The sequence below is a fragment of the Alosa alosa genome, chromosome 6, assembly GCF_017589495.1.
Source record: "Alosa alosa isolate M-15738 ecotype Scorff River chromosome 6, AALO_Geno_1.1, whole genome shotgun sequence".
Lineage (NCBI taxonomy): Eukaryota > Metazoa > Chordata > Actinopteri > Clupeiformes > Clupeidae > Alosa > Alosa alosa.
The window spans coordinates 27197328-27213098 of record NC_063194.1 but is presented as its reverse complement, the minus strand read 5'-3'; the positions used below and the strand labels follow the sequence as shown (position 1 = coordinate 27213098).

The window sequence follows — 15771 nt, the reverse complement described above, 5'->3', positions numbered from 1 at the left end:
TCGTTCTGGCCGCCGGGTGAATAAGGCAAATTACCCCAGCACAAGTGTTTCAGTGGAAATGTCTAATTTTTCAGGTTTGATTTTTTTTATTGCTGCTATGACATTTTTGAACATGCCTCTGTGACAACACTTAGCTCTACTGAAAAGCCTGAATGACTATGCTTACTATTAACTACTTCAGTAATTTCATTGATTTAAAAGTCATTATGGCATTGTTCAAAATCACATTTTAATAATTATGCATTTTTCATCACAAATACTTCATGTTCTGTTTCATCAGATTGCATTTATCATGGTTAATAAACAACTTTGTAGATGAATTATTCCCAATCCTCCATATTAATTTCTTGCTGAACGTATCTAATATTTACAGATGTTTTGTAAAAGTAGATTAACTGGCTTTGGGCTACTCTGTTTTCCATGGCCATTAAAAACAACAATATGACAAATATATGTCAAAATAAACAAACAAACAAACATGCACAAGTCTAAACCCTCTTTTCAAATCCTCTATGCCTCTTCTGCAAAAAAAAAAAACATTTGTTTTTTTAATAGCACCTTTTACATGCAGATCACCTTACCAAGGGAAAAAGGCTGGACAAAAACATATGAAAGGGTTTTGATGTGTATCAAATTGTTCATTGCTCTTTGAAGTGAGGGTACTCCATCACCCTTTCTTTAAGTTGCCCTACAAGGGCAATGTACTTTCCACATTAAAAAAAACTACAATAAAACAATAATAAAAATAATACATCAGCACACTCTCTCTCTTGGATTCCTCAAAAATACAAATCATACATGTTGTAGGTGGTAATGGTTTGTCTTCCTGTACAGCATGGTGAGATGACATGGTACTTTTTAGCCAAGAAAACAGACAGGCCCCACTTCAAACCCAAATCGCTGGTTAGGATCCCCAAAGTCATTCAGCATGATGTCAATAATTGGTACTTGATCAATTCGTGGGGTGTTTATCTCCATTACTGTCTTAGAGTACCCTTGTCGCAGCTGAAAGAGGAAAGAGAGTAGTGCATCAACATTTTTTAATAGCTCAAGTGAGTTTTAGTAAGTACAAGTAATGTGACGTTGTAGTATGGATGTTATATTGCTGTGTGGATGTCTTGTGTAAGATTACCGAGCAGCCATCAGAGAGGGTCTTGATGAAGGGATTGTTGTCATAGGACATCTCTTCATCATTGGAGCCAAGGAATCTGACAGCCTTGTCATAGCTATCAGTTTTAGCATCATACCATGCAACTGACTGGTGGCACATATAGGTAAAGTTCTGTCGAGCAGATGAACTTAGAAGTTTTAGGAAATTCATCTGAACCAAATTGATGGTGTTCTCCGTCACATCCACATAGGACAGCTATAAAATAAGAGAGGATAGAATAAGAGAGGATACAAATGTTTTATGGTGTTTTATAGCACTATGTATCAAAGTATACTTATGTGTACTTCATAAATACACTTAAATATTCAACATTTCTGGGTATGTTGAGATGATACTGGAAACTCTAAAGTCAAATAATCTCACAATAATTTAATAATTAATTCAGTTTTTCATTTCAATGAAGTGGATATCTCTCACACTCTAGCCCAACGGTGCTCATGGAGCAGGACCTCAGAATAAATAGCAAGTTTTGGGCCACTTCAAAAGACTGAACCCATGGAAGGACCGGAGGACAGGAATAGTTTAACCGAGCTTTAATGGTGCTGGTGACGGTTTGATGCAGACAGCGTCAGTAATGGCTCTGTACAGAAATTATATACCATTTACCCCTACCACACACAAGTGCATTGGTTAATTATAGAGGATAGGGTACATCAATTACCACAGAGGTGTATCAACACTCATTTAGTTACAAACTTAGGGGTCTATTGTGCACCCGGTGCAAGGTGGCGCAAAGCGTGACGCAAGACTTATTCTTATCTTACACTCAATAAAGTCAATCGACATCTAGCTCTGCCACCAATCAATCGTACGCTCAGACCAATCCAAACTTTTCTCATCTGTTGTTCCTCGTTGTTGGTGGAACACCCTACCAGTACCTAGAGCAGGGACATCCCTCTCCATCTTCAAACAACTCCTGAAGACCCAGCTCTTCAGAGAATATCTCCTCTAGTAGCACTACTTACCACTAGCCTTACTAATTCTAGCACTTTTCACCTGATTAGAACTGACACTTGACTGTATGAAAATAGCACTCACTGCTGCACTAACTTGTGCTTATCGTACTCTACCTTTAAATTGTTTACCATGTTGTGAGTCGCTTTGGTTAAAAAGAGGCAACCAAATGTAACGTAATGTAAAGTAAGGAATTTTTCGCCATGTGCTCCACTTTTATTAAACCTTGCGCCCAGGGGTGTGGCAATTAACAACATAAGGTGTGTGGTCTGGGACATGATCCAAAAATCGTTATATTACACTGTGACGCCCCTCTGCTCCCCCTACGGGCTGTCTGCTGTTTTCCGTGGTGGCCACATGGGCAGGTTGCTGGCCTGCAGTGGGGAGACCAATTAAGGGAGATTGGCCTCACCTGGTGCCGGAGAAGACCTATAAATCATCGGCATCCCCTGTATCACTCTCTCTCTCTCCCACCGTTCATAGACATCTTTTTGACACACAGCACTGCAAACCACTTCTACTCACTTACATATGACCAACATGTCCAACACACATCCACACACTTAATTTTCACCCCCGACATATCATTTATTTTAGCCTACTTTAAAATAAATATAAATATCCTTAGGATTTTTATTTAGTCATACGAACATTATTGAAGTAAGTAACCCCTTGTCAGTCAATAGAGAAAGTAATTAACTGTGTAGAACTGTTTTGTCATTGACTATGAGACCACGGTGAAGTTAGTTTCACTTTGCCTATGAGTTAATAATTGGCGAGTGCAGATGCATGTAGGCTATACTCAGTGTTGGGGAGTAACGGAATACATGTACCGGCGTTACGTATTCAGAATACAAATTATGAGTAACTGTATTCCGTTACAGTTACAATTTAAATAGTTGGTATTTAGAATACAGTTACATTGTTGAAATCAATAGATTACATGACGATACTTCTCCGTTTCATAAGTTTATTCACTCTCTAAATAAATTAAGGCAAACCAGAAGCTCCTGAAAGCAATCTATGATGAAATTGTTTCCATGTATAAATGCCAGCCCCGCCGTATTGCACTAGCCTCACATTGCACCCGTCAAAACGCAGCCAGCGCGCATTATGGACGCGTCATCGGAGACCCGTAAATGGAGGTAACTCCTGTTCCTCACTGATCGTGGTTCCTGATGTCTGTTCAATGATATTTTCCCAAATATTAATAGATCAGGCTACTTCAGCCAATCGGTTACACAGTTTGCTAATCAATAAAAAAAACCTAGTTCACGTGTTGATTTAGACCTACAATAAAACCCATCTCTAAAATAGGCACTGCATTCTAAGTTTTTTATTCTAACTTAAAATAGCTGCGTTCCACCTGTCATATGCGCCCCTCACTTGTACTGGGTTGATGCCACCGAAAAATCTCACAGGCACACCTTTCTGGCTACGCCAGTAGCCTATTTTTTTTGTTTGTTTTAATTAGCCTAGTCGCCTGTTGTAGTTTTAGTGGTCACCTTGCTATTTTATAGTTGTATCAGGTAGCTTAGTTGACTTTACATTCTCCTGTGTGGGCCTACACTTCAGCCATTTGGAACAGAAGAACACACCAGAATAGGCCTGTTTAGTCAGCAGGATTTGATGGCCGCATTCCTACACTTATAAAATGCAATTCAAAGCGGAAGTAATCCAAGTATTCAGAATACGTTACTCAGATTGAGTAACGTAACGGAATACGTTACAAATTACATTTCTGGGCATGTATTCTGTATTCTGTAACGGAATACGTTTTGAAAGTAACCTTCCCAACACTGGCTATACTCTGCTAGACACAAACAGATTTTAGTAACTTTAGTACTTTCTGCTCCAATTCCTGGTATTTTTCACTGTCAGTGACAAACAAAAATCAAAAATTAAATTACACTGGATAGTTCACATGGCCAGCAAGATTGCTGGACATCAGTTCAATTCTCTGACCACAATCTGCGAATCCATCCTTTATTTACTTTTTTTAAACACGCTGCTATTTATTTGAACGCTGAACTGTAGGCTAAAAGTATAGCAATAAGCCTAGGTTCTGATGTGTGACATTTCAGACTACTCATGTCATTTAGTAGGCAAAATCAGTTAATAAGCTTAACATTATTTGTTGACATCAAACATGAGGAGGAGGCGGAGCACCCGAGTTTACCGGGCTGCAATTACCCTCTAGCATGCCTACTGCATATAGCATGTCATTCAAGACAATACACAAACACACAAGCTATTTTTATTGTTGTAATACTGAATGATTTTACGAACAAAGCCGTGAAAAAATGTAGGCCTACGTACAGGATTAGAGCTCCAATTTTTTTTTTTTTTTTTCACAAATGATGCCGCCCTCGGCAAGATGCCGCCCTGGTCAGCTGCCCATACTGTCCATATAAAAAAAAAACGCCCCTGATTATGAGCCATAGTAGACCTAGTCACCTAGCTATTTGAATGGAATGCGTTTCAGTCGGCTCAGCATATCATGTGCTTCATGTAAATGCTTGGAAAATGAACTATTGAAGACTCACCAAATCCATTTTACAAAAGCAAAGTAGTCTTTATATGCTTGTCCATGTTTGAAATGACATTGACTGCAGCCTATGTTAAAGAGCCCTCCCACCAATCTGAGTTTAAAAATGGTCAGTAATGGGAACCACATAACCTCACAAATCACAACCTCCTGTAGCCTCGTCTTTGTTGCCTTCATGATTTCCTTTTAAAAGTTTATTAAAAGGAGATAGGCCTACACAATGACATGCCAGCTGGAAGATTCGGGCTTGTCATTGTGTATCTCCAGATTATCTGCCACTCTCTTTGTCTCCGTCCTGCGCGCACAAGATGTGTTTCCCAATTAAGTGGAGTGGCCTAAGTAAAGTTAGATCTGCTACGTGGTGGCGATTAAGAGCACCCAAGAAGTATCATCCTTGCATGTAACGTAGTGCATTTTGACTTTGTAAACGTTATCAAGGAAAAGGGAAACGCAGTTTGCCGTAAATGTGGCTAAATGTGGGCGCCCCCTCTATCATGTGGTGCTCTACGCACAGTGCGTGATGCGCACGGTGGAAGCGGCGGCACTGAATGTCTATGTCTATCTAGTAAAGCAAGGTTTAGTGGAATTCCTGTTCCATACAGTCTCACGTGCAAGCAGATTCCTTCAAATGCACCACTGACTATCAAAATATTGATGCGCTGTTTGAAGTTGTGCTGCTTGCTGTTAAAGGGAAGGACAAATAAGATTCTCATTGGTTTAAAGGATGTTACGCCCAAAACATACCCATGACTGATCAAGAAACATAAGAACAACCCTTTCGCGGCCAGCATTTGATCACAAAATCACGCCATTAAATTAGTGAATATGAACTGCCCACGCCTTTAATCTCTATGAACTTTGCGCCTCTGACCATCCGTTTGGCATTACATTTTTGAAGTCTTCAACTCCTGATGTCACCTTTCAAAGTAGTCAACAGGTTTGTGTTTGATGGGGTGCTTTGTTTCCATGTGGCATTTTCTCTCACGTGGTAACAATTCAGTGAACACTGGGGTTTCTGTCCCATTTTGTCTCAAATTAAGTGAATCAATGTCCTACTTTAAATATTCAGGGTTGTAGCCTAATTTCGTTTACAGCTAAAATTATGACTAACATGACCTGTCACATAAATATTGTCTATGTCCATGGCAATGACTGACATGAAATAAAGTCTATCAAAATAAAGGTCCAGTGTTATATCTGATAAGGTAGCATTTTAAATGGTACATTTTAATGATGAATCTTGAGAGGGAAAATGTACGTGATGTATGCAAGGACAAAAACAAATTCATGTATGCTTACAATTTTTCCACGCTTAAATTCGCTGAACCATGATCCTGGAGATTCTTTTGGCCAAGAAGAAATTCTAGCCTGTTTCAGAAACAAAAAAAAAAAAGTACGTTGACATGGAATGATGAACATCACATATATAACACATATAATTCACATATTTATTATTTACTTACAAAAAAGTAACCTCTTAAAGCTATTGTTAGAATACCTTATGCCACAGCTTTGTTGAATTCTTGATTTTTCTGATTGAATGTTAGTTAAAATGTTCAATTTGCCCATATATACAGTTATTTGACCATGCAAAACGTATACAACAATCTGGACAGAAAGAGCAGACTGATTACAAAATATATATATATATATATATATATATATATATATATGTATATATATATACAGGGCTCTAGACTAAATGTTTGCATTGGTTGCACTGGTGCGCCTAACTTTTTTATTTAGGTGCACCAGCACAAACTTTAGGTGTACCCAAATTTTGTATTGCACCGCCACAATTTTAAGGCCACCTTTTTATCTCTCTCCATATACATTCCGTGTCTGAGCTGTTGTCAGAGCATGGTCCGGGAATGACAGTATTGATTGGATTTGGGGCCCCCACCACCTTGACGTCATCAGTAATATTTTGGAATTCATAAACTTTATATATTTTGTTAACTTATAGCAGCCTATTTTATGATCTGCATAATTACTAATAGCTAAAAAATATTTAGTAATTTGAATACTTCATATTGATTTTTTAACTATTACACTTGTCTTTAATTTCATTACAGTGGTGGTGTGTAGGTCTAATTGAGTGCCTGTCACTTTAAGAAAAACGTGAAAGTAATTAGCTTTCATTCTCACGGTTTTAGGCGGTTTAGGCTAACCTGACCCTAGCCAGATGAATTTCGTTCCGCTATAGCTCCGCCTAGCTTCACTCACATCCATCTGGGACCTCTTCCATTGAGAGTGATTTCTGCAACCGACTTTATGGCTCAGCCAATCAGGACGCAGGGCGGGAGTTTCATAGATGTGACATAGCGTAGAAGCGACTGTGACACTGTTATTAGCGTCAATGGGGTTGGCTTCATGTGAGTGGTTGAAGTAGCACGTCAATAGATGACGGACAAGTGGCTTATTCAATCATATGCAAGCATTTTTTGATTAGGCCCAGCCTTCTGAAGCAACACTTCAATGGATCGGTTCCAGATGGATGAGTGGAGCTAGGCGGAGCGAAATTCATCTGGCTAGGGTCAGGTTAGGTTTAGGCGGTTTTAGATGAAAATAGTTGTGCATCCAAGGATATATGGATGCAATTTATTATGTTTTTTATGTCATTAGATAAAATAAATGTTCAAAAAACTAACAAATCAAAGGAAATCTTTTTGGGGTCATAGAAGAGATAAAGTGACTGCAAGGTTTATTTCCATTATTTTGGTGAGTAGACTACATTAATGATGATACCTAGAAGGAACTCTCTCAAGATGTAAAGGTTTGCCAATAGGTTGTGTTCCATGTGGTCTCGCATGTAAGCACATTCCTTCAAATGCGCTGTTTGAAGTTGCACTGCTTGATGTTAAAGGGAATGACAGATGTCATTTTCATTGGTTTAAAGGATGTTACGCCCAAAACACACCCATGACTGATTAAGAAACATAGGAACCGCCTTTTTGCACCAGGCGCCAGACATTTGATAACGTTGTACTGGACAAACCCCTAAGCTATTTGCCAGTGACCATGCATTTTAGATCGCCGAGATAAGGCCCCCAGAGTTTTGTACCACTTTTTACCCAGCCCTATCTGTCGTCACATCAATAGCCCAGTTTATACTGTGGGCCATCAGTATTTATTGTGATGTATAAGCAACAGGGCTTGTTTCTAGAGCTCAAGTTCCAGGTTTAGCCCTGTTTAAGCCTAGCCCAGTATATGCACTCTTCCCTAGGCTAGGAACTAAGTTCAAGCAACACAGTATAAACTGGGCCTACATCCGTGTATAGTATTGTTAATACACGGATGTGTATCTTCTGTGCATAGGAAGCATCCTTTAAGCTTGGTTGTATTCCATCATCAGACCACAGTCACTGTTTTCACCTGTGGCTTACTGCAATTCAGCATGGTTTTATATGTCAGGATTAAGTGGATAGTATTGTAAAATATTCTACAGCACTACAGTACGCGCAAGATAGATCACTGGCTGGGAAATACACTGGATATCCTAAAATGTTACTTTACATATTGTTTGAACCAAGGCAGTTAGAATTTGCAAAAATTAAAGTCACCAAAATTAAAAACAGGGGCACCCAGTGACTGCAGTAGTTCTTGATGTGCACAGTCTGCAATATGGGCTGCAGCAAGGTCTTAACATTAGGGCAGCAGATTGTCTCCCAAACTATTGACTGGTGCACACTCACATACACAGCCAGACCATCTCTAGTTCTAGTTCCGGCTAGTTCACTCATCTCTGCTCAAATGAGAGAGAATCCTTTATATTAATCAAGGAGGTTTGGTGTAGCCAAGTTTCTGTGAATACCATCACACTTGGGGTGCGGTTCTTTAAGCATGCCCTGATATTAACCTGCAGTTCTCTATTATGGCTCGAAGTGATCTTGCATCGCATAGTATCATTGTGGGTAAGCAAAGGCATTCCCATTTCGACGCAGACGCTGCCATACTCCGCCGCAGCCTCACACATTCGGGCAGATTCATAGGAATTGGTCTGGCTGTCTGTGCTAGCAGTGCATCTCGGGTATAGGTAACTAGGGTATAGGTAACAAGTAGTTGATCCTCTATATCCGCAGATAGTGTTTGGCATGGTGTACAGAGTCCCACAGTGATCAGCATGAGATAGGCGTATTGGATTATTTTTGCCATGTAAACTTCAACACGTTTCTGCAGTGCAGCAACACTTTCAGAAAATTCCACAAACAGACAGATAATTGCAGTCGACCGTGAGCCTGGATCACAAGCAGAGCAGAAGCACCGGAAGAGAGTATTTGCTTGTGCACATAGCCTACTTTCTTGTCATTACATCTAAATTGAACATTTATGTTACACTGTATTTACTTCATTTCCTCACTCAAATGTGTCATTATGAAATTTCTGCTCTCTTGTTTTGAATGAATGGAATGTTCACATCAGACGATTCAATGAAAAAAGCGAGTGAAGCACCTAAGTGGGGATGTCCTGTGATATAGCCACTCGTGTTGACTCATTAAATGCCCCTCATCCAGAAATTAATGAATAGTTCAACCTAACTGTCTGAATATAATAGAATAGTAGAAGTTGATAGGAAATGAGTGGGTGGTAGAATTGAACCTGGGTGTCTGTGGGCACATAGACCCAAATGGGGTATGCACCTGCATACTTGAGCCAGATTTCCTATTTTTTATGTTAAAAGTCCTGTCTATGATTCTGTTTTCCATTCCACAAGAGGCTGTTAAAATTTGAGCTCAACATCCAATCAAATGGACATGTGGAATGACAGGGGTGTTCTTCAATTGGCAATATGAACAATAATTTGAAAATGATACCAGAACCAATAGCTTTTTAAAATTGGCAAACTGTTGTACAGGTTACTATGTCTTTAAAGCTAAATTATTTATTATAATAGAAAAATGACTGCAGAAGATTAAGGGAATTTCTATCATGGAAATTTTATTAAGTGACACTTACCCCTGTGGACTTCCTGTCGGGATAGATGCAAGTTTCACCACCTGCTGTGAAGTTACAATATACCTTGAAGGAATCTCCTGTGCATCCCATGTTTGGATCAATCCAGTATTCACCTGTATACAGAAAAAGGTAATAAGTCATGGAATGTCCTTTACAGAAGCATGCCTTAAATGTTAAAAGTACACTTGGTATTTCTCAAAATGAAATAATTTAGTAAGTATAAGTATATATACTCTTTTGATCCCGTGAGGGAAATTTGGTCTCTGCATTTATCCCAATCCGTGAATTAGTGAAACACAATCAGCACACAGTGAACACACAGTGAGGTGAAGCACACACTAATCCCGGCGCAGTGAGCTGCCTGCAAAAACAAGGGCCCTCGGGGAGCAGTGAGGGGTTAGGTGCCTTGCTCAAGGGCACTTCAGCCGTGCCTACTGGTCGGGGTTCGAACCAACAACCCTCCGGTTACATACATACATCTCTACTTAACACTGTTATTTCACAGGTCTTTGGGATCCATGGACATCATTTATCACAAATGCAAGGGATTATTGGACATTTCTCACCAGACTTTGTGAATGTTGTAGCCTAGAAATCTAGATGCATCCTAGCGGCAGCAAATTACATTTGCTTCCAGGGCTAGTCTAGCAACTCTCCGTTGGCTTGTGAGCTCGAAAAATTAAACTTCTATCAGGCCAATCAAATCGTGTATTGAGTCGTTAGGCGGGCTTAACATAATGATTGATGGCAGAGTTGCAACGGTTTGGCTTGAATTCCCTGCTACTTGAAAACAAAGAAGATGGATGTTGCTGTTGGCCAACAGTGTGACACGAGTTAAGCTTGTTTTAAGATGGCAAAAGTTTGAACTAGCCAACTAGCTCTGCTGGTGGGAAAACGCATGGGACTCAGCGCTGTCCTATTGCGTGCAGAGGGAATTTGAAAGACAACCGATTATCCCGCCCCTCGGACTGAGCACTGCGAATGGTGAGTGCCCAGACCCTACATTTTAATGTGGGTCTGGCTCGTCAGGCTTTGAATGTTGCACTCTGTTTGCTTGTTTTGCCAATCCCGTCATAAAACAGATGCCTTTCAGACTAACAAGCTAAAAATATTCATATTTGGCAATACCAACTGGGGATTTCTATTAAGATCTGTCCAAGAGAAATCCAAGTAGCTCCCTGGTGTTGTGGTAGTCTTTTTTCCCCTGTGCTATCAAAAAACCCTGTAATTAAGATGACCATGGATCCCTTGTTGTCTGTGGAAACATCTGTTCCACTTTATTAAATGTCTAATAAGCTATTACAGTGGAAACCGTCCACATGTCTGTCCAGGTGAAAATGATTAAACTGTTTTTTTTTTTTTTTATTAGCCATTAAATTGTAACCTGGTTAACACCAGACCACTTCTCAAATATCATCAAGGGCAATAAACCAGCAGTGAAATTAAATTTAAATTGGTGCATTAAATTCTTACAAAATCGTTTCAGAAGTGCAGCAATCAAATATTTCTTGTAAAGAAAGGTTTTTGAATGCAGTTGTTTCTCAATTACAAAGAAAACACACGTCCATGTGTGTTTAACCCTGTTGCCGTCGGCTCAGCCATTGGTTGAGTTGAATACACTGCTCTATCTGTAATCATTCATCATTTAAACCCCACCTCATTCTGGATAAGTGATTGTGATTGGTTCCTGGGTTTTTGGAAAATTGGAAATGGGTGTCAATGGCCTCCTTGCCAGACTGGCCTGCAGTGCAAATTCAAATTCGCAAACTGTCTACAATTTGCTGCATATACCAGCCTTATTTTTCTACTGTTGCTGGTTTCAGTAGGATGTTCTAGTTTGGCAAGAACAGAAATCTCCTTACAAATAAAACATTTAAGCTGTTGTCCCCATATACAGTCTATACACAGTTGGGTCTACAGAATGTCCATAATTCAAAAGTCCAATTTTTTATTTATTTTCAATATCATACCATCAGGAAAGTCTGGCTGGCTAAGTTGTAAGTCTTTACAGGTCCTTGCTGGGTGGTCCTGGGTACCCAATGGGAATTTAATGTGCTCAACATTCTGTTTGAGGTTCTTAAGGGATTCAAATACATTCTCCAAGCCCTCCTGCCCCTCAAGACCATAGTCCATCAGGCCTGCAGCCTCTCCATCCCCCTGAACATCAGAGGATCTTCTAGTCTTTCCTGCAGATTGTATGGGTAGGGGCTGAATAACATCCGCAGCAGGACCCTTTATAAAATAAATACCTGACATTAGAGGCAATCATCATCATCACGGTTTCTGTTAATATAGAGTTTTATCAAATTAATCATACTGGTTGGTGAGTTAAACATTATACCACAACCTACAGTTTTTGCATTATAATTTTAAAAAGTGTTATTTACCGGAGGACCAGGGGGTCCAATCATGCCTGGCTCTCCCTTCTGACCAACAGCACCCTGAAAGAAAGCAGTGTGATATCATCCCTCTAGAGACAGAGGTTGATCTTAATATCAACAGAATCCCATCAAATTAAATTATGTCACTTACAGCTGATCCTTTTGATCCCTTAGCTCCTGCTGGTCCCTAAATATAAAGAAAATATTGAGTGAGTTCTACTTTTGAAAGTTAAGATCTAGCCTCTATGAACAATACTATAATGCTGCTTTCACAAGCTGACAACTTAAAAAAAAATACATGTATAAAGTATTGTTTCAATAGCAACCACAAAATACTGTACTTAATATAGCTGAATTGTAATGCATTAATAATGCCACATGGTCTCATATCTGTGTTGATGTAACTGCCTTGACACATAATGGTCTCTGCAATGTTGGAATACAGAACATCTTACAGAAATACCAGGAGGACCAGGAGGGCCAATGGGACCAGAAGTTCCACCGAGACCCTGTGAAACACATCAATCAATAACCCGGTAAAATATGTAGTTTATGCAAAAAAATACAGTATCCTCAGATTTAATGAACATTAACTATGTAATACTGTGCTAACCTAATGCAGAGTTTGGACATTAGTGAAAAATATCACGTTTTGGGTAGTGCTTAATTTGAGATAGATAGTGGTATCAGTGCACCCCTGCTTATTAGATACTGCAGCACAGGTATTAACTATTCCTTAGAAGATTATCTCACAATTATGACAGGTTGTCTTATCTTCTGGTTTTGCTATAATTACTTACAGCCTCTCCTTTTGCTCCTCCTGCCCCTTGTGCACCAGGTAAACCACGGTCTCCCTTCTCGCCATGCTCTCCAGGAGGACCGATCAACCCAATCAGACCTGGATGACCCTGGAGATCCAGAAATAATCAAATGACTCTGGCTTAATATGACTGAATTGACTAACAAACAACCAGGAGTCTGTTTCTGTAATAATGGTGTGCAATGCCAACAGCCACATAAAATGCGGCTCTATTACACCCTATCTCTCATTTACAGTAAAAAAACATAGGTTAGTGGACAGAGCTCCGAAGGTAACATGTGGCTAGAGCTTTTGTATGTACAAGAGCAGAATTTAACACTATAAGTTATAGTAAGAAAATGCTCCTTGGGTAACAAAGTTAAAGGTATGCTTTGCTGATAAATCTAACAAAGATGTACCTTAAAACTATAATGTTCTGAACTGTAAAATAAATTGGGCTGTGATAGCCAAGCACAAGACCAAGCACAGTGAAGGTATATGTTGGTAATCATATTGTTTATAGCACATAGCTATTTTATGCAAATATTTATCCACTACAAGCATAACAATGTAGGGTTAACAATTCTGGATTAAGATTGTTGATATTTGAACTCAATAGTCAAATAAATAGACTGCTCCCTTCACTGCTCCATGGGTTTGTGTGAGCCACAGGAACCTCATTACTGTGAGTTCTTTTGAGTTTGAGTAGTCTAGCAGCTAGCAGAACCTGAAGCCAAACTTTTCAACAGCCTGCCCAGTCTACAGTATTCTCAGTGTAAAGTTCCCTTGAGATCTCAAGGTCTTCTTTATCCCTTGCCTATCCCTAAACATCTCCCTGAATGTCATCCCCCAAGTTCAGCACTGCAGACCAGGGTTGAGCACAATTCGAATTGCAATTCTGCTTCCTGTTTGCTACCTCAATTGAAATGCAAGTGAAATTCAAGAATTGAATTGGAATTAAAGAGGCAGTTTCAATTCAATTCTGGAATTTTGCACAAGCCTGCTGCAGACCAGTTTGGCGGAGTATGTCCAGCTCTGATGTGTTCGTCCAAGCAGCAATATCAGGCAAGAGGGTCTGGCTCTCCACCTGCGACCTGCACCACGGGGTTGAATCTAAGAAGCTGGTCCCAAGGTTTATGGATCCAGGAGGATTAACCCTGTAGTCTACACTACAAAAAGTAAAATCTAACCAAGTGTTACACTGCAAAAAATAAAATCTAACCAAGTGTTATTAATCTTATTAAGATAAAAAAAAAATCTATTTGGTATTGTTTTTTGTATTTAAGACATTTTTGACTTATTTTAAGGAGTCTTATTAAGACAAATTTACTCAACATACTGCCAGACAAATTTGTTCATTTTTAGGACCCAAATTTGCTTAAAAAAAGGCTTTAAGTTATTTTAAGGAGTCTTATCAACACAAATTTGCTCAATGCACTGGCAGACAAATGTGCTTATTTTTAAGACAAATTTGCTAAGCGCACTGGCAGACAAATGTGCTTATTTTCAGGATGAAACGTCTTAAAATAAGTCAAACTCTTCTTAAATTAAGTCAAATGATTTGACGAGAGGAACAGAAATGAGAAAAGGAGAAATTCGGCGAGTTTTCACATAGATCTTAATTTCTCGAGGTCAACAAGTACTGTCAGTGCGAAAAAACTAAAACAGTTCGGTTTTACCTAGCTCAAGTTGCTACAGCCAGCAGCTAACATCACAGCCACGCAGCTACAGTGCTACACTCTGTGAGCATGTACATGGGAGCTCACGGACATGCCCTGGGAGTGTAGCTGTGTAGCTGCCTGGCTACGTTAGCTGCTGGCTGTAGCAACTCGAGCTAGGTACACTGCAAAAACTAAAATCAAACCAAGTGTTATTATTCTTATATATAGTATAGTATACAGTATATATTCTTTTGATCCCGTGAGGGAAATTTGGTCTCTGCGTTTATCCCAATCTGTGAATTAGTGAAACACACTCAGCACACAGTGAACACACAGTGAGGTGAAACACACACTAATCCCAACGCAGTGAGCTGCCTGCTACAGCGGCGCTCAGTGAGCAGTGAGGGGTTAGGTGCCTTGCTCAAGGGCACTTCAGCCGTTCCTACTGGTCGGGGTTCAAACAGGCGACCCTCTGGTTACAAGTCCGAAGTCCTAACCAGTAGGCCACGGCTGCCCCACAAATATATTAATATATATTAAGATCAAAAAATCTATTTGGTATTGTTTTTAGAATGAACAGTGGCGGTCCTAGGTTGTATGACGGCCTGGGCAACCACGCCCCTCAGTGCCAGGGGTGTAGTGGTAAAATAAGAGGTGGGTAAACTATGCATTCTGTGATCACTGTAAGGTGGACTGCGCCATGCGGTATCGGATTTTTAAAAAAGTTTAAAAAGTTTAAAAACATGTTTTTAGAACATGTTTGACCTATAATGTTTAAATGTGAACAATTTAAAATTGAGTGCAATATAGTGACCAATCTCGCTGAATTACATTGGCATGTTGTGATTGAAGTCAACGGCCATAGTGGCATGATCAGTCCAAAATGGCAAAAGCATGACAGCAGTGTTATCTAGCGATTGTTGCCAAAACTGCAACAGAGTTTGTCTAATGACCGCTGTCAATGGCAACAGGTTTCCATACCTTTTATATCATTCTGCGAGTAGTCCATTCACTCATCGCAATGGAAATTCATTGAAAGTGAAAGTCAGCAAGCAACACGTTGCTATGCAAGTTGTATTTGTGTGGCAAACTATTTGTTTCTCAGCGGAAGCCATGAAGCAGTAACACAATTATTTTAAAAGACACAATGTACTTTTTTTTTTTTTGACGTTTTGGCAAGTAGCCATACAATAATAAGTGGGATAATGTAATTGCATCGGGGTCCTGTTTGCCCTGCCGGGATTTATATTATCATACGGCTTTTTCAGTGCAGCAGAAAGTTCTATTCACATGAATTAGCC

General features: G+C 39.6%; 1 protein-coding gene across 2 annotated transcripts in view; it reads right to left on the bottom strand.

The window, feature by feature from the left end:
• Nucleotides 1-215: 215 nt before the first annotated feature.
• LOC125296671 (collagen alpha-1(XI) chain-like) overlaps nucleotides 216-15771 on the bottom strand; it is a 131771-nt gene continuing 116215 nt past the window's right edge. For both annotated transcript variants that reach the window (XM_048246710.1, XM_048246711.1), the window contains exons 59-67: nucleotides 12811-12918; nucleotides 12466-12519; nucleotides 12162-12197; nucleotides 12017-12070; nucleotides 11600-11861; nucleotides 9630-9742; nucleotides 5973-6041; nucleotides 1133-1366; nucleotides 216-1005 (exon numbers count right to left, since the gene is read on the bottom strand). In XM_048246710.1, coding sequence (XP_048102667.1) covers nucleotides 859-1005; nucleotides 1133-1366; nucleotides 5973-6041; nucleotides 9630-9742; nucleotides 11600-11861; nucleotides 12017-12070; nucleotides 12162-12197; nucleotides 12466-12519; nucleotides 12811-12918 — 1077 coding nt within the window. In that variant the 3' untranslated portion in view covers nucleotides 216-858. The remainder of the gene's footprint in view (nucleotides 1006-1132; nucleotides 1367-5972; nucleotides 6042-9629; nucleotides 9743-11599; nucleotides 11862-12016; nucleotides 12071-12161; nucleotides 12198-12465; nucleotides 12520-12810; nucleotides 12919-15771) is intronic.